The 25,545-nt window shown below is 40.8% G+C and overlaps 1 protein-coding gene across 1 annotated transcript in view; it reads left to right on the forward strand.

Annotated features, from left to right (window-relative positions):
- Nucleotides 1-25,545, forward strand: part of GRIN2B (glutamate ionotropic receptor NMDA type subunit 2B) — a 1,262,499-nt gene that overhangs the window by 361,118 nt on the left and 875,836 nt on the right. The window contains exon 3 of the mRNA XM_075833626.1: nucleotides 1,458-1,871. Within this exon, the coding sequence (XP_075689741.1) occupies nucleotides 1,476-1,871 (396 nt within the window). The 5' untranslated portion in view covers nucleotides 1,458-1,475. The remainder of the gene's footprint in view (nucleotides 1-1,457; nucleotides 1,872-25,545) is intronic.

Consider the following 25,545-nt stretch of genomic DNA (forward strand, 5'->3'; position numbering starts at 1 on the left):
GTTATGCAAATGAGGCTTGCAAAAGTCCAAGTGGGTGTGTTTAAAAGTACAAGTCCAAGTGGGTGTGTATTATGTGCGTACATCGGGGCGTTTTTAATACTTGTACTAGCTGGGCGCTGTGAAGAGAAGTAACATCCTCTTCTCTTCAGAACGCCCAGCTTCTGACAGTGCAGACCTGTGACGTCACTCACAGGTCCTGCATCGTGACGGCCACATCGGCACCAGAGGCTACAGCTGATTCTGCAGCAGCATCAGCGTTTGCAGGTAAGATCGACTTACCTGCAAACGCTGATGCTGCTGCAGAATCAGCTGTAGCCTCTGGTGCCGATGTGGCCGTCACGATGCAGGACCTGTGAGTGACGTCACAGATCTGCACTGTCACAAGCTGGGCGTTCTGAAGAGAAGAGGATGTTACTTCTCATCAGAGCGCCCAGCTAGTGAAAGTATTAAAAACGCCCCGATGTACGCACATAATACACACCCACTTGGACTTGTACTTTTAAACACACCCACTTGGACTTTTGCAAGCCTCATTTGCATAACTACAAAAATGGTCATAACTTGGCCAAAAATGCTCGTTTTTTTAAAATAAAAACGTTACTGTAATCTACATTGCAGCGCCTATCTGCTGCAATAGCAGATAGGGGTTGCAAAATCTGGTGACAGAGCCTCTTTAAGTGCTGCTGATTAGCTTATTTGTTACCAGAATACCCAGGGCCTTATCTTGTTCCGTTATCCCCAGTTTTATTCAATTTAATGTATATGAATATATGTTATTATTGTGTCCTACGTGCATTACTTTAAATTTCATCTGCCATGTTTTTGCCCATACTGCCAGCTTATCTAGGTCTTTCTGTAATATTTTAAAGTCAAGCTGAGTTTTAAGTATCCTACAAAGTTTTGTATCGTCAGCAAAAACTGACACCAATAAACTCATTAAAAAGATGTTTATCATAGTCATTTACAAAGCCAGTAGTTTATAGAATTTTTAGATACATGTTCTTTCTCTTCACTCAACAATTGAGGTCTGCTCGTAAATGAACTTTTTGGAACTGACTTAAACTGGTCTGACACCTTTTTAATGGCAGAGCACTGATAGGGAATGTGGATTGCGGCATATTACCAAGCTTGAAGAATTGTCCATTTGAATACATCAGACGCTAAATTCGCATTATTCCGAGATTATAGGCCACTATTAGTACAGTTTCTTCACATTATGGTACTCAGCAAGTCTTGCAGCATTCAGGCTGAGTATTACATTAGATTTATGGTGGACTGGACTGCTGAGTATTTAATACTTGTTTCCGTTACTGATATGTACTTTGAGATTTATGTAAAAAATTTAGGTTTTATGAATAATCACCAAGATTTTCTCATTGTTTTCCGGGACTGTAGAACTTAGAATTCTTACTGGACTGTCACTCTAAATTACCAATGACTTTTTTCCTTTCTTGCAGGGAGAGTAAGAGTCGAAGATGAGGCCTACAGAAGCCTGCTACTTCTTAAAAATCAGCCTTTTGATTCTTTTCTATGTGGGCTGCTTTGCCCAGAAACATCCCAGTATGGACATTGCAGTAATCTTAGTAGGAACCTCAGACGAGGTAGCCATAAAAGATGTTCACGAAAAAGATGACTTCCACAATTTGTCAGTAACACCAAGGGTGGCTTTGGTTACCATGAATGAATCTGATCCTAAGAGTATCATCACGCGAATCTGTGACCTCATGTCTGACAAGAAGGTGCAAGGGGTTGTATTTGGTGATGACACTGACCAGGAAGCTATTGCTCAAATTTTGGACTTTATTTCTGCTCAGACCCTCACTCCCATTCTCGGCATTCATGGTGGATCATCAATGATTATGGCTGATAAGGTAAACATAATTTATTTCTGTTATTGTCTTAAATAATTGTGGATAAATATAGCTAAGCTCTATTCACATCTGCATCATGTTTATAGCAGAAACCATCAACATACATTATACTGCGAATACCACTGACGCCTGACTGAACCCATTGAATTATAACTGGGTCAGTTGGGTTCTGTTGTGTCTGACGTTTTGACGCAGAGAATATTCTTCCCCTCAAATCTGACAGAATCCACAATGGAGCCTCCGATGCAGATGTGAATAGAGCCTAAATATATTGTGACATCATTTAAAAGTTATTACCATTTTAATGTGAACCAGTTAAAGCTTAGATTCATGCCATTCAAAATTATTTTAGTTTAGTTGCTTCTTGATAATATCACTGTAAGCAGTTAGTAATAGTGAATGCTAACAAAGTATCAGTTTGTAGTTTATCGCTAAGCAGTAACTGACAGAATCTTGAATTAAACGGAACCAATGCTGAAGGACTGTGATGGGTTATTCCATAACTTGACTGAGAGTTAAATTTTTGGTTCACTACCATTTATACAGACCTGTTCAGTTAGATGTTATCCATGACCATGGCAGCTCAAATTAAGTATTTAAATAAAATGATTGTGTTATGCAAGATATGGCTTATTTTAAAGGGAACCTGTCACCAGCATTTCATCTATTAAACCAGCAATACCTGGTGGAAGTGGGTGCAAAAATCATTTTTATGTAAACTATAATTATCGTCTAAGTCGGCTCTGTACACTGAGTATTCCGTATTTTAGTGTTCCTGTGCCATATGCTAATGAGCATAAAAGAGTCATAGCTTCGGTCGAAAAGAATCATATCTTCATTCCTCAAGCCTTTCCGAGTTTACTCCGCCTCCTTACTTTTGATTGACAGGGTGGGTCCGTTTTTGGCATTGGGCGGGCATAAGAAGAGGAATGAACGAGACTGACGGATTATTAGTATAAAAGGCGCAAAATGTTTGCAGACCATAATTTATGGTCAGGAGAGGAGTTTAGGAGAGGGGATAACGGCAATGAACTTTTGAAAGAAGCGGTCAGCGAGGGGTGAGTAGAGATCAATAGGTGAAATACTGGTGACAGGTTACCTTTTAAATTCAAATTCAAAGGGTGAAAACCCATCCTGCTCATGTCCAACTGGCACAGGTTTAGGAGGGAAGAGACGTAATGGAGAAGTAATGTTGGAGAAAGTTTTGTTCACATGATTTATTGTATTAGCAATGTTGTCTTAATCAGTAAGGCTCAATTCCTTTCAATAATTGCCACACCCAACATTGATTGGGTAAAAATAATTAATCCCCCCAGTTTGTCAGGTGCTTTGTGTCACCTTACCCCGTCTACCCATTGCCCCAGCTTCATTTTAAAAACCGAGAAACATGATGGCAATAAATTGGCAGAATTAAAGGAGCGCTTTTGATAATGAGTATACTAGGTAATTGCTGTATAAATAATCCCCTAATAACTGCTGAAAAGTATAAATCCAAAGTGGAGCTACACACAAGCAGTTAATAGAGGAAATGTATTATTAAATTTGCACCACAATTCTGGAAGTGAAAATTTGAAAATTAGAGCGTGTGCCACATTTGAGCAATAATTTGTGACTTTTTGCTGTTTTACACTTCTCTCACCACTGTTCAAAAATGGCAAGAAAAGGGGGTGGGGTTTACCGGGAGGGGGTGGGTCCACCATTGGTTCGAAAGATTTGCCAGAATTTACGTAAATTGTCGCAAATTATGCCACAAATCTATGGCTGCTCATAGCAGATGTAGATTATCATCTCTGGCGCCTGGACAACCACCGCCATACTCCAATGTATTTTGGTTTTAGTCTGGCATCTGAAACACCAGTCTAAGTAAATCTCCCCCAATGGGTACAACACTGTATGAAAATACATATTATAGTTAGATTTTACTTGGTGACTCTATGATATTTTTATGCTCTATTTTCTTGTTCTAATATTCTACTATAATCCATTTTATCCAGTACACAATGGACCTCATTTATAAAAAACTGGTGCAAACAAGAACTAGAGGTGTTGCCTTCAGCAACCAATTAGATCACTGGTTTTCCATAACAGGTTTGAAACTGAAACAAGTGATCTGATTGATTGCCAAGAGTAACACCACAATTTTTTCTGTAGTAGTATTCTCAAATAAGGCCTAATGGGTTGTTCCCAATATTTACACTTTTCTTTTTGGGGATCCTTGAATTTCAGGGAGATCTAATGCTCCATCAGAGGCAGGCAGTGACTACTATAGACACCTGGAAAAAATATTGTAATAACTTGTTTGCTCAACCAGAAATGGAAAGTCTTATGACGAGCAGCACTCAACATTACATAAACATTTGATCCTGGGCAGCCACTATTTTGCAAGTGCTTCTCTGTAAGCTGTACAGGCCCCTTTTTTGCTCTTAAAGGGAATGTGTCGCTAGAAAATGTTTTAATTTTTTTTTAGTTAAACAGTTAGTGAATGAATGCTTAAACACTGTCCAAATTTTTTTTATTTTTTCACAAGTCAGGAAATATTATAAATTAGATTCTAATTTATAACATTTCCCAGTGCTGGTCACTAGATGGAGCAATTCCCAAAATTGCAGCATTGCATGTGGTAAAGCAACCACATTGCTTTATGCTGCAAATTTGGTGTAAACACACTCGCTCTAGTGAGCTCACAGAATCCCCCCTCCTTTATCCTGGCTAGTGGCAGGAGAAAGAAGGGGATTGAACGGTCAAACCTCCTACACTGTGTGTCGCCATATTTTGAGCTAACACACAGTGTAGTGGGTTTACATACAGTAGTAAACACACAGTAAAACACGTACATACACAGACCTAACTTACCTGCTCCTGCCACCGCCGCTCCCTCTGGTCCGTCCGCTCCGGTCTGCTCCCTCCGCTCCTTGTGCTTGCTTCAGAACACAAGTCCGGAAGCCGCGACCGGAAGTCGTCATCTCACAGTCTGGCCGCGGCTTCCGGTCGACATGAACATGGCGCCGGATTTCACTCTAGCGAAGACCTGACTTTTGGTCTGTGTGGGAGCGGCGCTCCCACACAGACCGCGTACGCTATAGTGGATGGAACGGCTCCCGTTCGCATTCACTATGGGGATGTGTATGCCGTATTCCATCACTGTATGTGTCGTTAATCAACACATACAGAGATGGCAAAAAAAATGGCAGCCCCCATAGAGAAGAAAAAGTTAAAAAATATAAAAAAGTAAAACACAAACACACACATAAATAAAAGATTTTATAATAAAACACAAAATGCAAATTGATATCAAATTTTTTTTTTCGTGACACTCGTCCTTTAATATAGTGCTCAATACATTATATGCAAAACAAATTAAATATTTGTTTTGCTGTACAATTACCATATAATGAAGGAAACATCAGAATGCTGTTGATCCTTCATAGCCATTAAAGTAAGTTTTAAAAAATAGATTGATGGTATGAAATGTGATCAAATTAAAAAATAATTAATACTCAATGGTCCAGCGCCGATGCTCTGATGATCTCCGCCGGTCATTGTCAATTGGCTACAGTAATGACGTGTCGCACATTCACAGGTGATTAAATGCCCACAGCACTGGAATAACTCAGTGATTCAAAAAAACACTCAATGGAGAAGTCATGTAGGTGCTCTTTCAGGCCATGCACTAATATAAATATTAATATACTTAATATGTATTAGTTTTGCCCGGAGTGTCTAACGTTCGACAGCAACTTAAATTGCCTGTAGCATGGTCTTGCAGCATGTCTGTTGCCTCACAGCTGACACAGAGATCCGATTTCATGGCATGAAAATGTGCAAAATAATGCATCCTCTCAAAACCCACAGTTACATATGTTGTCTAGCTACAGTCTATCAATATTACTATCATAATCATGTCATTATCATTAGATAGTACGTAAGAATAATATTTACCCTCATGGTGCAAAAAAAATAATATTACTACTTTGTATAGATTTTTGCTGAATTGCAGAATTCTTCATTTATTTTTTACAATTCTTCTAGCATGTAGATAAGACAAGCAGATATTTTCTTCTCTACCCTTGTTAGCAAAATGTATTCTTCCTATTAATGTTGGTATTGCAAACACAAGCAATTCATTCTTCAGCTCTCACAACTTAGCGTCTCCCATGCATACAAAATGCAGTGTTCATATTGAAAGGAAGCGAAGGTCATTCCGTCTGACAAGGATTCGTATTCATTTATCGTGCGTGCTGCTACACAGCTGTCAGAGATTTTTATTTTAGGAGCTGGACTGTGCAGGCTTTTGTCACCAGCTGTTTCTGCAAAGTCAAATTTAACAGTGCAGCCAGACAAACGTAGTTATACAGGAGACTGCCTACAGTCAAGACATGTTAAATCAGATGCCCTAAGCACAAACATAGTTAGATAAGCTACAGATACAACCTTAACAATGTGCAGAATGGTAAGTGCACCTTTGAACTGATCTAGGACACATGAATTATAAACATCACCACAATCCCATTATTAATTATCTCACAATTTGCCTCTATAGGACATTGGCAATGACCTTCCTGTAATATTAACATGTCATAATGGATCTAAAATAGATAAACTTATAGTTGAGTCTTGTGAGCTTCGTAGGTAGGATGTCAGAAAAAAATCTTATTGTATCGCTATCTTATGTACTACTAAATATTCTAGTGTGCAGTTTGAATAATAAATGGATGGATTTAATAATCCGCATTGGTGGCCAGACTAATATAATCCTGTCACATAAACTCCTGAATTGCATACCGTCACTTAACTGTGATACTGGCAGTCCTGGGACTGAAACCCTTTACGTACACAAGGGAATTTATTAACTTTTTCACGCCAGTTTTCTGGAGTAGAAAAGTTGCAAACAGCACAAAAGTTGCAATTTGCAGGAAAAATTGAAATTTTGTGTAATTTCCTGCTGCTGCCATTTTTTTAAAATTGGGCAGAGCTTATTGAAAGGGGGCAGAGGCACCACAGACATACATATTTACTATAATTTACGGCAGAATCTAGCTGCCACAGATTTCAGTCTGTGGCGCATGGACAGCCAGAGATGGGCGCCAATTTTTTTTAAAGAGGCGTGCGCCTCTTAATAAATTAGACGGCGCCAGTAAACCATAACTCAGTTCAAGCTTTCTATAGAACTGCCTTTATATATACTTATGCTGTGCCTCAAAGGGAATGTGTCGCTAGAATTTTTTTTAATTTTTTTTAGTTAAACAGTTAGTGTATGAATGTTTAAACACTGTCCAAATTTTTTTAATTTTTTCACGAGTCAGGAAATATTATAAATTAGATTCTAATTGATAACATTTCCCAGTGCTGGTCACTAGATGGAGCAATTCCCAAAATTGCAGCATTGCATGTGGTAAAGCAACCACATTGCTTTATGCTGCAAATTTGGTGTAAACACACTCGCTCTAGTGAGCTCACAGAATCCCCCCTCCTTTATCCTGGCTAGTGCCAGGAGAAAGGAGGGGATTGAACGGTCAAACCTCCTACACTGTGTGTCGTCATTTTTTGAGCTAACACACAGTGTAGTAGGTTTACATACAGTAGTAATCACACAGTAAAACACGTACATACACAGACCTAACTTACCTGCTCCTGCCGCCGCCGCTCCCTCTGGTCCGTCCGCTCCGGTCTGCTCCCTCCGCTCCTCGTGCTTGCTTCAGAACACAAGTCCGGAAGACGCGACCGGAAGTCGTCATCTCACAGTCTGGCCGCGGCTTCCGGTCAACATGAACATGGCGCCGGATTTCGCTCTAGCGAAGACCTGACTTTTCGTCTGTGTGGCTGCGGCGCATGCGCCGCTCCTACACAGACTGCGTACGCTATAGTGGATAGAACGGCTCCCATTCGCATTCACTATGGGGATGTGTGTGCCGTATTCCATCACTGTATGTGTCGTTAATTGACACATACAGAGATGGCAAAAAAAATGGCAGCCCCCATAGAGAAGAAAAAGTTAAAAAATATAAAAAAGTAAAACACAAACACACACATAAATAAAAGATTTTATAATAAAACACTAAATGCAAATTGATATCCAAATTTTTTTTTTGTGACACTCGTCCTTTAAAAGGGGTTGTCTTTAATTAGGAAAAACAGTCTGCTGTTTTTCCAGAAACAGCACCCCTTTTGTCCATGGGTTATGTTTGCTTAACCCCTTAATGCCCAGGCCTGAAAGGGCCTTAATGACTAGCTACATGTTTTCATTTTTGCCTCTCTGCATTTCAGTAAAAACTACTTTTTTAAAAAAAAATTATTGACTTGACTGTTTGAGGCCTAGTTTTATGCAATAAAATTTTTATTTCTTCAGCAAAGTTTGGGGGTATATTTATATAATGTAATTGCCAAGTTGGGTGATGATGCGAGGGTGTCAGTCTCAGAAATGGCAGCCCTAGTGGATACTGATCTCCCTAACAGCCGGGAGAACAGCCCAGCTAGTAGTTGGCAGGATGGTAATGCAGGTAAGTCAAGACAATTGGTAGTTGTAGGGGATAATATAATCAGGGAGACACATTGAATAATTTGTTGCCAAGACCGCCTCAACCGAATGGTTTGCTGTATCCTTGGTGCCAGGGTTCGGCATGTGGTGGAATGGGTGGACAAATTGCTGGGAGGGGCTGGTGATGATCCAGCTGTTGTGGTCCATGTAGGTACCAACGAGAGAATAAATGGTAGGTGGAGGAGCCTTAAGAATAATTTTAACCCCTTCCCTCTTTGGCCACTTTTGACCTTCCTGACAGAGCCTCATTTTTCAAATCTGACATGTTTCACTTTATGTGGTAATAACTCCGGAATGCTTTTACCTATCCAAGCGATTCTGAGATTGTTTTCTCACATGATACATTGGACTTTATGTTACTGGCAAAATTTGCCCGATACATTCAGTATTTAATTGTGAAAAACACCAAAATGTAGCGAAAAATTGCAAAAATTAGAATTTTTCTCAATTTAAAAGTATCTGCTTGTAAGACAGGCAGTTATACCACACAAAAATGTTGCTAACTAACATCCCCCATATGTCTACTTTAGATTGGCATCGTTTTTTTAACATAATTTTATTTTTCTAGGACGTTACAAGGCTTAGAACTTTAGCAGCAATTTCTCACATTTTCAAGAAAATGTCAAAATGCTATTTTTACAGGGGCCAGTTCAGTTGTGAAGTGGCTTTGAGGTCCTTAGATATTAGAAACCACCAATAAGTCACCCCATTTTAAAAACTGCACCCCTCAAAGTATTCAAAACAGCATTTAGAAAGTTTCTTAACCCTTTAGACATTGCGCAGGAATTAAGGCAAAGTAGAGGTGAAATTTACAAAGTTCATTATTTTTTTCCAGAAATTCATTTTGAATCCATTTTTTTTTGTACCACAGAAGGTTTTACCCAAGAAATGCAACTCAATATTTATTGCCCAGGTTCTGCAGTTTTAGTAAACATCCCACATGTGGCTTTAGTGTGCTACTGGACTGAAGCACCGGCCTCAGAAGCAAAGGATCACCTGGTGGATTTTGGGCCTCCTTTTTATTAGAAGATATTTTAGGCACCATGTCAGCTTTGAACAGGTCTTGTGGAACTAGAACAGTGGAAACCCCCAAAAAGTGACCCCATTTGGGAAACTACACCCCTCGAGGAATTTATTTAGGGGTGTAGCAAGCATTTTGACCGGCCAGTTTTTTTGCAAAAAATTTTGGAACTTGGCCATGAAAATGAAAATCTACATTTTTTCAAATAAAATGTAGGTTTAGCTAATTTTTTTTCATTTCCGAAAGAACTAAAGTAGAAAAATCACCACAACATTTGTAGAGCAATTTCTCCCGAGTAAAACAATACCCCACATGTGGTAATAAATGGTTGTTTGGACACACGGCAGGGCTTAGAATGGAAAGAGCGCCATTTGGCTCTTGGAGCTCAAATTTAGCAGGAATGGTTTGCGGAGGCCATGTCGCATTTGCAAAGCCCCCGAGGGTACAAAACAGTGGAAACCCCCAACAAGTGACCCCATTTTGGAAACTATACCACTTGAGGAAATTATCTAGGGGTATAGTGAGCAGTTTGACCCCACAGGTGTTTTACAGAACTTATAGGAAGTAGGCCGTAAAAATGAAAATCTACATTTTTTCAAAGAAAATTTAGGTTTAGGTATTTTTTTTTCATTTCCACAAGGACTGAAGGAGAAAAAGCACCATAAAATTTGTAAAGCAACTTCTCCCGGGTAAAACAATACCCCACATGTGGTCACAAACATCTGTTTGGACACAAGGTATGGCTCAGAATGGAAGGAGCACCATTTGGATTTTGGAATGGTTTCTGGGCGCCATGTCACATTTGCTGAGCCCCTGTAGTACTAGTACAGTGGAAACACCACAAAAGTGACTCCATTTGGGAAACTGCACCCCCTGAGGAATCATCTAGGGGTATATTGAAAATTTTGATCCTAAAGGTTTTTTGCTGAATTAATTAGAATTAAGCCATGAAAATGAAAAATTATTTTTTTTTCCAACAAGATGTCGTTTTAGATCAACATTTTTCATTTTTACAAGGAATAGAGAAGAAAAAGCACCCCAACATTTGTAAAGTAATTTCTCCCGAGTACAGTAACACCCCGTATGTGGTTATAATCAGCTGTTTACGTATATGGGAGCATTCAGAAGAAAAGGAGCGGTATTTATCTTTTGGAGCGTATATTTTGCTGGAATGGTTTGCGAACGCCATGTTGCATTTGCAAAACCACTGATGTACCAAACAAAAGTGACCCCGTTTTAGAAACTATACCCCTAAAGGCATTTATCAAGGGGTGTAGTGAGAATTTAGACTCAACAGGTGTTTTTCAGAAATGAATATGCAGTGGATGGTGCAAAGTTAAAATTGCCCCTAGAGAATCTTACCCCATAAATTGTTAAGCGGGTTCTCCCGGGTATGGTAATGCCATACTTGTGGACATAAATTGCTGTTTGGGCACACTGTAGGGCTAAGAAGGGAAAGACCGCCATTTTGAGCATGGATTTTGCTTGGTAATAGTTCTGTTTGGGGTTTTGCTGGTATTTCCGTTTATAATGTGGGGGCATATGTAATCTGTGCGGAGTACATCAGGGTATATGTAATCTGTGCGGAGTACATCAGGGCATAATAAGAGGGTATAATAATGGGGTAAATAACACAATTATCCATAGATGTGTGTTACGATGTGAAGCAATGATAAACGGTTTTCTTTCTTATCCCCTTTTGTAACGCTCTGAACCTTTTGGGGACTTTTTCTCCTTCGTATTTTGGGAAATATTACTGGGAAAGTTTTGCGCTGGTATAATACGGGCGCCCTTGCTTCCAGCGGATGTGCTATGTCCATTCCCTTTCCTAGTTCCTAAACACTAGGGCCCTGAAACTGAAGGCATGTGCCCCTCCGGCCTGCGCATTGAGATGTTTTTTAATCACCGCATTACTAGTGCCATAACTTTTTTGTTTTTCAGTTGATTGAGCGGTGTGTGGGCTTGTTTTTTGCGAGACGGGCTGTAGATTTTATTGGTACCATTTTAGAACACATACGACTTTTTGATAACTTTTTATTTCATTTTTTTTGTAAAGGAAATTACCAAAAACAAGCAATTCTGGAATAGTTTTTTATTGGTTTTTTTTTCGGCATCTACAGTGCGCCCTAAATTACATGTTAGCTTTATTCTGCGGGTCGATACGATTACGGCGATACCAAATTTATATAGTTTTTTTAAGGTATTGCGGCTTTTGCACAATAAAATCACTTTTTTTATAAAATCATTTGTTTTCTGTGTCGCCATATTCTAAGACCCATAACTTTTTTATTTTTGCGTGCACAAAGCAGGGAGTATTTTTTGCGGGATGGATTGTCGTTTTTATTAGTACTATTTTGGAGTAAATGTGACTTTTTGATCACTTTTTATAGCATTTTTTGGAAGGAGATGTGACCTAAAAACAAAGATTCTGGCGTTGTTTTTCATGGGTTTTTTTTACGGCGTTCACCGTGCGGGATAAATTATATAATAGTTATGTAGTTTGGGTCGTTACGGACGCGGCGATACCAATTATGTATAGTTTTTTTAATTTTTACTTTTTTTCCCATAATAAAAGACTTACTATGGGAAAAAAGTCAGTTTAGCTTTATTTTTATTTGAAATGTGTGTGTTTTTATTGTTTTACCACATTTTTATTAACTTAACTTTTTTGACTTGTCCCACTAGGGGACATGAGGGCCTGATGCCCCGATCGCTACTCTAATACACTGCACTACATACGTAGTGCAGTGTATTAGCGCTGTCAGTTATTCACCCGCAGGCGGGTCCTCATCGGCTCCCAAAGAAGGCAGACTCGGACGCCATTTTCTGGCGTCCGATTGCCACAGCAACCCAGCGATTGCATCACTGGGTTGCCGCTGGGGTGAAAAACCTATCAGATGCTGCGCTCTATTGAGCGCAGCATCTAAGGGGTTAATCTGCCGGATCGGAGAATAGCTCCAGTCCTGGCAGTTACAGGAGGGTGCCAGCTGTATAATACAGCTGTCACCCCGCGGTGATGGTGCCGGCTCTGCTTCTGAGCCTGCACCATCATTGCGCCGTAACTGTACTGCGCTTTGCGGGAAGCACCTCCCGATAGCGCCGTACATGTACGGCGGATGTCAGGAAGGGGTTAAAGAACTAGGCTACAAGCTGAAGGGAAGGACCTCCGAGGTTGTATTCTCAGGAATACTGCCTGTGCCATGCGCATCACAGGAAAGACAGTGGAAGCTCAGGGAGTTAAATTCATGGCTAAAGTCTTGGTGTAGAGGAGAATGCTTTGGATTCCTAGAGCACTGGTGTAATGACAGGGATAGGGAAACAGACAAGTGCGCCCTAAACTACCCGCCACTCAGTCCCTGCCTACTTGCAACGACCCGCCCTAGGCGACGGGGTACAACTGGGCGATGGTCCCTACACTCAATAATTGCACGACAGACAACCAGACAAGGAAACACAGAACAAAGGGAAACGGGGCAGTTGCCCACGGCAACACCGTGAGCAACAAGAGTAGTAAACGAGCAGAGTCAAACCAGGAGAGTGCGAGGTGCCAAACGCAGAGCAGGAGAGTAGTGAACAAGCCGAGTCAAACCAGGAGTGTACGAGGTACCAAACGCAGAGCAAAAGAGTAGTCAGTAAGCCAGAGTCAATACGAAGCAGGGACAAGTAGTTCAAGAAGCTGCAGCAGGGCCAGGAAACCAACAGAGAAGAATCACAAGCAAGGAGGAACAGGAAAGGCAGGTATAAATAGACAGAGGGCGGGAGCTAGCTCCATCTGGCCAGGCTGTGATAGGCTCTCTCACTCCTAAGCCTGCCATCCTGAGTGGTGGAAGATGGAGTCAGTCTCACAGACATAGAAGCAGGTGCAGACTGATTACCTATGGGCGTGGATACAGAAGCTGTGCCTGGCAGATCCTTAACAACTGGGCTGACTTTTCATTGGGATACAAACTGTATTCTGCAGATGATTTGCACCTAAATGGAAGGGGGTCCACGGTGCTTGGGGAGAGAATTCTAGCTGGGGTGGTGGAGTATTTAAACTAGGGCTGAGGAGGGAGGTCAATGTAGAAAATAAAGGGGTAGTCAGGTTAGAGAGGGGTCAGACTATATTGGTGGGGGGAGAAACAGACTGTGGGGAGAGGACTAGACAACTTGATAAGGAGATCCTTTTGTTACAAAACAGCAGTGAAAATAAAAATGCCAAAATAATGTCAAATAATAATCACATTTCTGATAATAAAACTGAAAAACTGAAAGGCAAGTTAAAGTATATGTTCACAAATGCCAGAAGTCTATCAAGCAAAATGGGGGAGCTGGAGGCCTTGATACTGGAAGAAAATATAGATATAGTTGGAGTTGCGGAAACATGGCTAGACTCTTCACACGACTGGGCTTTAACCCCTTCCCCCTGCTTGCATTCTGGGCCCTAATGTCCAAGCCATTTTTTACATTTTTACATTGTCACATTCAAAGAGCTGTAACTTTTTTATTTTTGCGTCGGCATAGCTGTATAAGGTCTTGTTTTTTGCGGGTACCATTTGAGAGTAGATGCGACTTTTTGATCACTTTTTATCACATTTTTTTAAAGTCAGGATTAACAGAAAACAGCAATTTTTCCATTGTTTTTTATTTTATTTTTTACGGCGTTCACAGTGCGGGTTAAATAATGCAACAGCTTTATAGTCGGGGTCGTTACGGACGCGGCGATACCAAATATGTGTAACTTTTTTGCTTTATTGTAGTTTTTTTTAATAGTAAAGCATTTTGTAAGGGGAAAAGCTGGGTTTTTCATTTTTTTTTTCACTTTTTTTTAAAATTAACTTTATTAAACTTTTTTTTACTTTTTTACTAGTCCCACTAGGGGACTTCACTATCCTCCGATCGCTATTATAATACACTGCAATACTTTTGTATTGCAGTGTATTACTGCCTGTCCGTTTAAAACGGACAGGCATCTGCTAGGTCATACCTGCGGCATGATCTAGCAGGCATTCGCTCCAGGCAGACCTGGGGGTCTTTATTAGACCCCCCGGCTGCCATAGAAGACACAGACACTCGGCGATTTTATCGCCGGGTGTCAGTGAGATGAGAGGGAGCTCCCTCCCTCTCTCCAAAACCATTCAGATGCGGTGCTCGCTATTGTGCACCGCATCTGAAGGGTTAAACGGGTGAGATCGATACTAATATCGATCTCACCCGGCAGAGCAGGGACGCCCCCAGCCCTCAGCTGCCTCTGGCAGCTGAGAGCAGGGAGATTTCACGGCTCCCTGCTCTGTTTACTTTATTCTACAGCAGCGACGTAGAATAGCGGCGCTCTAGAATAAAGCCCACTAATGACCGCCGTAAAAAGACGTATCGGCGGTCATTAAGGGGTTAAATATAAAGGGTTTTACACTTTTTTAGAAAAGGCAGTGGTGTATGTATGTATGTGAGAAGTGATATGAAGGCGAGTGTGAAAGAGACAATAGTGGGTGAAGATTGTGAGGAGATTGAAACCTTGCGGGTGGAATTACAAAGGGAGGTAAACACTGAAAAAATTACTTTTGGTGTAATCTATAGACCCCCAATATGACTAGGAGATGGAAGTTCAGCTATATAAACAGATGGAGCGGGCTGCACAGGCGGGTACTGTAGTAGAAATGGGAGATTTTATTTACCGGGATATTAATTGGTGTCATGGTTCGGCTTCAACTGCAAAGGGGAGACATTTCCTCAACCTGTTGCAGGAAAATATTATTGGCCAGTTTGTGGAAGACCCGAGGTGAAGCTCTTTTGGATCTGGTCATTTCTAATAATGCAGAGCTTGTTGGGAATGTCAATGTTCGTGAAAACCTCGGTAACAATGATCACAATATAGTTACATTTTACCTATACTATAAAAAAACAAACACAGGCTGGGAGGGCAAAAACACTTAATTTTAAGAAAGACAATTCCCCCAAAATGAGGGGTGCAATTCAAGATATAGACTGGGAAGAACTAATGTTAAATAATGGGATAAATAGGAGATTTTCAAATATACTTCGGGTAATTATAGTGCAAAATTTATTCCTATAGGTAACAAGTATAAACAACTAAAATTAAACCCCACATGGCTTACACCTTCTATAAAAAGGGCAATACATGACAAAAAAAGGGAATTTAAAAATTACAAATCTGAGGGTACATCTGTAACCTTTTTAAATTATAAAGAGCGTAATAAAATCTGTAAAAATTTAATAAAATTAGCAAAAATACAAAATGAAAGGCAGGTGGCCAAGGATAGTAAAACAAATCCCCAAAAATTCTTCAAGTATATAAATGCAAAGAAGCCAAGGTCTGAACATGCAGGACCCCTAGATAGTGGTAATGGGGAGTTGGTCACAGGGGATCAAGAGAAGGCAGAGTTACTAAATGGGTTCTTTAGCTCTGTACATACAACAGAAGAAAGAGCGACTGATGTAGCTGCTGCCAGTGCTGTTAATTTATCAGTTGATATACTGAATTGGATGAATGTAGATATGGTCCAAGCTAAATTAAATAAAATAAATGTGCACAAGGCCCCGGGACCAGATGGGTTACACCCTAGAATTCTTAAAGAGCTTAGTTCAGTTATTTCTGTCCTCCTTTTCATAATATTCAGAGATTATCTAGTGACTGGTATAGTGCCAAGGGACTGGCGTAGGGCAAACGTGGTGCCTATTTTAAAAAAGGGCTCTAGGCTTTCCCCCGGTAATTATAGACCAGTAAGCTTAACATCCATCGTGGGGAAAATGTTTGAGGGGCTATTGAGGGACTATATACTGGTTTAGGTGACAAAAAATAGTAATATAAGTGGCAGCCAACACGGTTTTACTATGGACAGAAGTTGTCAAACTAACCTGATTTGTTTTTATGAAGAGGTGAACAGAAGCCTAGACAGAGGGGCCGCTGTGGATATAGTGTTTTTGGTCTTTGCAAAGGCATTTGACACTGTCCCTCATAGACGTCTAATGGGTAAATTAAGGACTATAGGTTTAGAAAATATAGTTTTTAATTGGATTGAGAATTGGCTCAAGGACTGTATCCAGAGAGTTGTGATCAATGATTCCTACTCTGAATGGTCCCCGGTTATAAGTGGTGTACCCCAGGGTTCAGTGCTGGGACCACTATTATTCAACTTATTTATTAATGATATAGAGGATAGGATTAATAGCACTATTTCTATTTTTGCAGATGACACCAAGCTATGTAATGTAGTTCAGTCTATGGAAGATGTTCGTGAATTTGCAAGCAGATTTAAACAAACTAAGTGTTTGGGCATCCAGTTGGCAAATGAAGTTTAATGTAGATAAATGTAAAGTTATGCATCTGGGTACCAACAACCTGCATGCATCATATGTCCTAGGGGGATTCACTTGTTGAGAAGGATCTCGGTGTACTTGTAAATCATAAACTAAATAACAGCATACAATGTCAATCAGCTGCTTCAAAGGCCAGCAAGATATTGTCGTGTATTAAAAGAGGCATGGACTCGCGGGACGGGGATGTAATATTACCACTTTACAAAGCATTAGTGAGGCCTCATCTAGAATATGCAGTTCAGTTCTGGGCTCCAGTTCATAGAAAGGATGCCCTGGAGTTGGAAAACATGCAAAGAAGAGCAACGAAGCTAATAAGGGACATGGAGAATCTAAGTTATGAGGAAAGACTAAAAGAATTAAACCTATTTAGCCTTCAAAAAAGACGACTAAGGGGGGACATGATTAATTTATATAAATATATTAATGGCACATACAAAAAATATGGTGAAATCCTGTTCCATGTAAATCCCCTTTAAAAAACAAGGGGGCACTCCGTCCGTCTGGAGAAAAAAAAGTTTAACCTGCAGAGGCGACAAGCCTTCTTTACTCTGAGAACGGTGAATTTATGGAATAGTCACCGCAGGACCTGGTTACAGCAGGGACAGTAGATGGCTTTAAAAAAGGCTTAGATAATTTCCTAGAACAAAAAAATATTCGCTCCTATGTGTAGAAATTTTTACCTTCCCTTTTCCCTTCCCTTGGTTGAACTTGATGGACATGTGTCTTTTTTCAGCCGTACTAACTATATAACTATGTAACTATGTAACTATGTAATATCTGTGTAAATTATAACATTTATTTTTTACGTGAATATAAAATAAAACAATTTTTCGACATTTTTTTTGTTTAATCTTTACACTGTTCACATTTTCCACTAAATAACCTGGCAATTGAATTAAGGTCATGTGGATACCTACTATGTGCATTTTTTTTTATTCACGATAAAATGTATTTTATACTAAATAATCACTTTTTTTATTTTTTTGTAGACTTTTTATTAATTAATGTTTTTATTTAAAAAAAAGATTAATCCCATAAAGGGTTTACTATTTTACAACTTTCTTTTATACTTATAATGTATTAGCATACTCCTCTATGCTAACACATTATCTTCTGTGTCACTATGACACAGTCTGCTGTAAGGGTATGTTCACATGGCTTATTTACGGACGTAATTCAGGCGTTTTCCGCCTCGATTTATGTCCAAAAATGCTGCTTGATAGCGTTGGCAAACATCTGCCCATTCATTTGAATAGGTCTTACGATGTTCTGTTCCGACGGTCTTTTTTTTTACGCTCCTCTATCAAAAGGCGGGGCGTAAATAGATGCCCGCGTTAAAGAAGTGCCTGTCACTTCTTCAGACGTTAAATGGAGCCGTTTTCCATTGACTCCATGGAAAAACAGCTCCATTTACGTCCGTAATTGACGCAGCGAAAAAGCGCCTCAACATGCCATGACGGCTGAAATTACGGAGCTGTTTTCTCCTGAAAACAGCCCCGTAATTTCAGCCGTTACGTGTGCTGCCGTGTGAACATACCCTTAGAGCAACACATAGTATGCCCTAACAGCAGACTTAGGCCTTATTCAGATGAACGTGGGGAAGCTTGGAAGTGAAAAACTGAAGTTTTTCACATCTGCTTTGCCCCCGTGCGGGTCCCGTTTTCACGGATCCCCATAGACTTAAGTCTATGGAGGGATCCATGAAAACGGAAGAAAATAGGACATGTTCTATTTTGCAACGGACCCTTCACACGGTCCACAACGGAAACAACGGCCATGTGAACGGCCAAATTGACATACATGCATCCGTGTGGCGGATCACACGGACGTATTCAACGGTAGTCTGAATAAAGCCTTAGGCCTCCTTCAAACACAATACATTTCTTTGCGTTTTTAAACCGTATCAAAAGACACTTCTAAAAACGCTAGCATTTTTCAAATATAACATGCGCTTTTTAAGGCGTTTTTTCTGCGGTGTAATTTTGAACAAGCTTTTTTTCTGGCGTCTTTGAAGTCCTATAGTGAAGCCTATGGGAAAAAAAACACCTGAAAAAATGCTATATTCAGAGCATGCTGCGTTTGAAAAAAAATGTCACTGACCACAAATTGCCTCAAACACGCCAAAAAACAAAACGCAGTTGTGTGTAGTACTTTGATATTTTATTATAGACTTTAATGTAACATCTGGCCGCACTAAAAAAACTCTTTAAAAAAACACAACAAAAACGCCATTAAAAACCCTATGAAAAACACACAAAAATGCAGCAAAACTCTGTGCGTAAATCCAGCCTTAGGGTATGTTCACACGAGGGCGTCCGTAACGGCTGAAATTACGGGGATGTTTCAGCCTGAAAACATCCCCGTAATTTCAGCCGTACCGGCATGTGCAGGCGCTTGAACGCCGCGTCAATTACGGCCGTAATTAGCGCTGCTATTCATTGGAGTCAATGAATAGCGGCTCCAATTACGGCCAAAGAAGTGACAGGTCACTTCTTCTACGCGGGCGTCTATTTACGCGCCGTCATTTGACAGCGGCGCGTAAATATACGCCTCGTGTGAACAGACAAACGTCTGCCCATTGCTTTCAATGGACAGATGTTTGTCAGCGCTATTGAGGCGCTATTTTCAGACGTAATTCGGGGCAAAAACGCCCGAATTACGTCCGTAAATAGGCCGTGTGAACATACCCTTACAGCCCTGGGATCCTTTCTAGGTCCTGACTTCAACAGAAAATCTACTGCGGAATCTAAAAAAAAATGCAGATAAATCTGTCACAGAAACTCGCAGCAAACAGTGTGTTATTGAGCATATTGCTGTGGAAACTCTGCAGTTTTAGCATTGATTATATGCAGGTTTCCAACGGTTTTTTTCTGTGTTTCCGCTGTGTTTCCGCTGTAAAAACCGCAACAAATTAAATCTGTTACGGAATTTATGCTCCCACTGAAGTCTATGGGCCAAACATGCAGAACCTTCATCAACAATTCACATGCCGCAGAATTTTTCGCACCGTAGAACATTTTTCACACGGTTTTTCTCCTTTTTTCTGCAGTCTGGCCATGAGATTTTTAAAATCTCATTCACTTTGCTGATACTGTAAATGTTGCTGTATTTCCGCATAGATTTCCGTTACAGAGATTCCGCAGCATTTACGATTTGTGGGAAGCCAGCCTGAGAATGGATTCCAGGCTCCCAAAAGCTGGGCTTGGAGTACATAACAAAGAGGCAAAGTGGAACAACTTGTTTGCACAGACTAACCTCTGTTTCACTAAGGGTATGTTCACACGGCCTATTTTCGGACGTTTTTTGGCCCGTAAACGCCCGAAAAACGTTAGAAAAATCGGAAGCGTTCTGTTCCGACGGGCCGTTTTTTTAAGCGCCTGTTTTGAAAAATGGCCACGAAAAAGAAGTGCAGGACACTTATTGGGACGTTTTTGGAGCTGTTTTTCATTGACTCTATAGAAAAAAGCTTAAAAAATGGCTATAAAAAACGCCACGGCGAAAATCGCGAGGGGCTTAAAAAAACGTCTGAAAACAACTCCGTATTTTGAGACGTTTTTGAGTTTGTGTGTGAACATACCCTTAGGGTATGTTCACATGGCTTAACAAAATACCTTGAAAATACGGAGCTGTTTTCAGGCGAAAACAGCTCCTGATTTTCAGATGTTTTTTTAACAACTCGCGTTTTTCGCTGCGTTTTTTCCAGCCGTTTTTGGAGCTGTTTTTCAATGGAGTCAATAAAAATGCCTCCAAAAACGTCCCAAGAAGTGTCCTGCACTTCTTTTGACGAGCCGCCATTTTACGCGCCGTATTTTGACAGCGACGCGTAAAATAAAGGCTCGTGGAAACCGAACATCGTAATTCCCATTGCAAGCAATGGACAGATGTTTGTAGGCGTAATGGAGCCGTTTTTTCAAGCGTAAATCAAGGCATTAAACACCCGAATTATGCCTGAAAACACTGCGTGTCAACATACCCTAAGGGTATGTTCACACGCAGTGACCAAAAACAGCTCCTGATTTTCAGACGTTTTTGTAGCAACTCGCATTTTTCGCTGCGTATTTTACGCCCGTTATTGGAGCTGTTTTTCAATGGAGTCAATGAAAAATGGCTCTAGAAACGTCCCAAGAAGTGACATGCACTTCTTTTTCGCGGGCGTCTTTTTACGTGCTGTATTTTGACAGCGACGCGTAAAATGACACCTCGTGGGAACAGAACACCGTAAATCCCATTGCAAGCAATGGGCAGATGTTTGTAGGCGTAATGGAGCCGTTTTTTCAGGCGTAATTCGAGGTGTAAAACGCCCGAATTACGTCTGAAAATACTGCGTGTGAACATACTATGGTATGGTATGGTACATACTAGGCTTTATTCACATCTGCGGCTTTATTCACATCTTTATTCACATCAGTGGAACGTCTGAGCTTTCCGTCGGAAGGGAGCCCGAACTGACACAAACGGAAATCATAGGTTTCCGTTTCCATCACCTTTGATTTCAATGGTGACAGATCTGGTGCTAATGGTTTCTGGTGCTAATGGTTTCCGTTTGTCTCAGTTGTGCAAGGTTTCCGTCGTTTTGACGGAATCAATAACGTAGTCGACTAATGTTTTGACCCACAGGTATTTCAGAGATTTTATTCGAATTAGGCAGTGAAAATCAAAAAATTTATTTTTTCCAACAATATGTAGATTTAGCTCCCAATGTTTCCTTTTCACAAGTGGCAATAGGAGAAAAAACACCACAAAATGTGTTACTTAATATCTCCCGAGTATGGCAATAACCTATATGTGGTCGTAAACTGCTGTTTGGGCACGTGACAGGGCTCAAAAATGAAGCTGGATTGCTGTTCTAGCGCCATGCCACATTTGCAAAGCCCCTGAGGTAACAGAGTACAGTGAAACCCCCCCCCCCCCCCCCCCACGAGAAGTGACCCCATTTTGGAAACTACACCCCTCAACTTATTATTTGCCTGGACATATGACAGGGCTCAGAAGTGAAAGAGCACCATGCCCATTGGAGTCCTATTTTGGTGATTTTCAGAGCATTGGCCCACATTTGCAGGGCTCCGAGGTCAAATAGTGAAACAAACCCCCCAGAAGTGACGCCGTTTTGTGAACATACTCTGAACATCTGTGTTGACGTTTTCTGAGAGCCATAACTTTTTTTTTTATATCAATTGAGCTGTGTGAGGGCTTAGTTTTTGCGGGACAATCTGTAGTTTTTATTGGTACTATTTTGGGGTACATGCAACTTTTTGATCACTTTTTATTAATTAGTTTGGGAAGCAAGATGACCAAAAAACAGCAAATCTGGTATTGTTTTTTATTCTTTTTTTTCGGCGTTCTCCAAGTGCTATAAATTACATATTTATTTTATTCTGCGGGTCGATACCATTATGGCGATGCCAAATGTATATAGTTTTACAGCGTTAGCACAATAAAATCACTGTTTATTTTTTGGGTTGCCATATGCTAAGAGCCATAAATTTTTTATTTTTGTGCCAACAAGTCTGCATAAGGACTTGTTGTTTGTGGGACGTACGTTAGTTATTTTTGGGTTACATGTGCCTTTTTGATCACTTTTTATTCCATTTTTCTTTTGGGTGGCGAGGTGACCAAAAAAAAGTTATTCTGGCATTGTATCTTCTTATGTTTTTTCCACGTTCACCTTAATAAAATTAATAATATACTATAAAAAATTATATTATAGTTTTATAGTTGGGGTCTTTACAGATACCAAATATGTAGACTTTTTTTTTAATGATTTCAGTTTTTTCCTATAATAAAAGACTTATTATGGGAAAAAAGGAATTATTTTTTTTACTTGAAACTTTTTTTTACCTGGTCATCCAACACAGCAGCACAGAAAAAAATGGGTTAATTCCCCACTACTGGTAGGACAGGTGCCAAGAAACAAAAATTATGAACTAGACTACAAATAGGACATACACTCCACCTCTTCCCTTGTGTCTTTTTTTTCCTACTGCCGCTAGACAGTTCTGTGTTTTTTGCGATCCTATGTTTTGTCTTTTCTAAGACTCTGTATTTAAGTTTTTTTCAGGGGTCTTTTAGTTGGGGGACCTTTTTAGGTATAGCAGTACCTCCGCTTCCCCGTTCCACCCCTATTTTTTTTCTGCAGTTCGGGGGTTTGTGGCCGAGAGAGTGAGGCACCTCTTTAAGCAGAGGCTTTGGGGGCCTCAGTCTCTCTCCTGCCTTGCGCTGTGACGTACCAGCTGCACCTTTTTGTTTTGGAGGTGTGGCGGGGCCATGGCGCCAGCTTCTGCTGCGCTTATCCCTGTGTGGAGGCGGGGCAGCTTCTTTCTGTCAGTGTCTCCTTCACGGAGACGATCGTTGGGGGAGACAGCGCTTGTTTTCCTCCCTCTTTGGATCAGCTGTTATCCAGTTAGGGGAGAAAGGAAGTCTGTCTCTGGAGCTCACTTAGGATCAGTTTGGAAGGATCGTATTAGGTAGTGGGGGCAGAGCTTTTTGGGTGATGTCAGACTTGTCCCTCTCTCCCTTGCCCCTATTTAAGTCTCCACTTGCAATCAGCCAGTTGTCTGTGATTATTTCTACATAGGCTGCTGTGCCTTCTGTTAGCCCTGCAAAAGTAAGTTTTTCTTTTTTGGTGTGTCAGGTGATTGCTTGAGGTTCCTTTTTATTTTATTAGTTGTCTTTTAGTTGTCCAGTTGTGGGTCAGAGGACTCCAGAAGATATGAGCAAAGTAGTGGAAAATCCTTGTCTAAAAGAAAGCACTTGTCATGTGGGAAATATGAGACCCCATTGCCTGATGGTTGTCAAGACAGCTTGTGCAGAGATTGTTTGCAATCGGAAGGTGGTGTGTCTACCACAATGTCCCGTGAGATTAAGTCTTTCATAAAGGAGTGCGTTGCGGAATCGATCAGGGAACTAGCAGCTTCTCGCACTCAGGCATCATCTACAGGTCGTAGATGAGGTGTATATTTCTGCATCGGAAAAGGAGGAGGATCCTTTGGGCTCGTATTTCCCTCTTGAAAAGATAAACCGCCTTATTCGGGCTGTGAGAGCTGATGAACCTGAGGTTGTATCAGAAGACCAGGAGATGCAGAAGAAACCCAAATCATTTGCTATGGATGACACAGCAAAGTTCATTATGAAACAAGAATGGGATTCCCCGGATAAGGTTACAGTAATCAACAAACGTTTTAAGCTAATGTTCCTGATTGAAGAACAGCAGATTAAGGAGTCGGAGAGTTCTCCTAAGGTCGATGTAGCTGTGGCAAAATTGTCCACAAGAACACTGGTGCCGATTGAGGATGGGGCTAGTCTGAAAGAGCCCCTTAATCGCAAGGCAGATGCAGCCTTTAGAAGGTCATGCGATGCCGAGGTAGCACACTTCAAAGTAGCAATTGCCAGCTAAGCTCTATTCAAAAGTCTCAAAGGCTGGCTAGCTCAGTTGCAGGAGGATATTCAGGATGGTGTCCAGAGGGACGATCTCCTAAAATCTTTCATATGTGTTTCATATCTTTCTATATGTCTTTGGCCACAGATTTCCTCAGCGATGCTTTTAGTCAGTCTATCAGACCAGAAGTATGGCGTTATGTGTTGCTGGCTGTAGAGCCATATGGCTAAAACCATGTATGGCTGATGCCTTATGTGCTATGGAGTATAAACCGGGAAGGTTTTTTGGTGAATAATTAGATGAGCTGATGGAGAAACTCTCATATAAGTAAGGGAAATCCCTCTCTTTCTTTCAAAGACCCAGAAGAAGATTTCCGCAGCTGGGGCTGCAGATTTCAGGGAGAGATTTTGCTTTGAAAAGAAAGAGACTCTGCTTTCCAAAGGGGAAGTCCTCGCAGATCTCATGGAAGGGGTATATCTAATCCATCCACCTCTCCTCTTACAATTTCTGAGGCCAGGTTGCCATCAGTTGGAGGAAGTCTTCAGACGTTTGCTAGGGTCTGGCAGGATCAAGGCTTAGATCCCTGGATTGTACGGGTCATCTCAAGAGGCTACAAGATAGATTTCCAGTCCCTTCCACTGCCAAGATTCCAGGTCACTTCCTTACCTCCACATCCCCAAGCAAAGGACATTCTCATACCCTCTATCAGAGAATTTCTCCACAAGGGGGTGTTAGAAAAATTTCCTCAACTCTCAGGAGGAAAAGGTATCTACTCTCCTTTATTCCTGGTTCCAAAACCAGATGGAAGATTCAGCGTCATTTTAGATCTAAGGTACTTGAATAATTTTGTATCAAAACAGTTTCGGATGGAGACTATAAGATCTGCCACGGCTCTGCTGGAAGAGGGAGACTTTATTGCCACTTTGGACCTCATGGTGCATATCTACACATCCCCATAGAAAGATCTTGCTGAGCGTTTCTAAGAGTGGCAGTTCCAATAGAAGGGGTAATGAAACACTACCAGTTTACTTGTTTTTCGTTCGGACTGTCTTCAGCCCCTTGGATTTTCACGAAAGTTGTGGCAGCCTAAGTTGTGAATCTCAGAGAGAGAGGAATCATGTTTGTGCCATTATTTGGACGACTGGATACTGATAGCCAGGTCGGCCAGTCAGTTTCAGAATCCGCTTCAGGAAGTGATGATATGTTTGGTCAACTTAGTTTGGCTTATAAATCAAAAGAAGTCAAACTTATTCCCAGCACAAAGGTGCTGGTTTTTAGGGTTCATCCTGAACTCCAGGAAGATGTGGATTTCTCTCTCAGAGGAGAGGCTTCAGAACTTTGTAACCTAGATACAAAATCTAAGGCTAGTCAAGGTTCAATCCTTCCGCAAAGTTATGAGAACCCTAGGTCTTATGGCCTTTGCCAT

This window comes from Rhinoderma darwinii, chromosome 7, assembly GCF_050947455.1.
Source record: "Rhinoderma darwinii isolate aRhiDar2 chromosome 7, aRhiDar2.hap1, whole genome shotgun sequence".
NCBI lineage: Eukaryota > Metazoa > Chordata > Amphibia > Anura > Rhinodermatidae > Rhinoderma > Rhinoderma darwinii.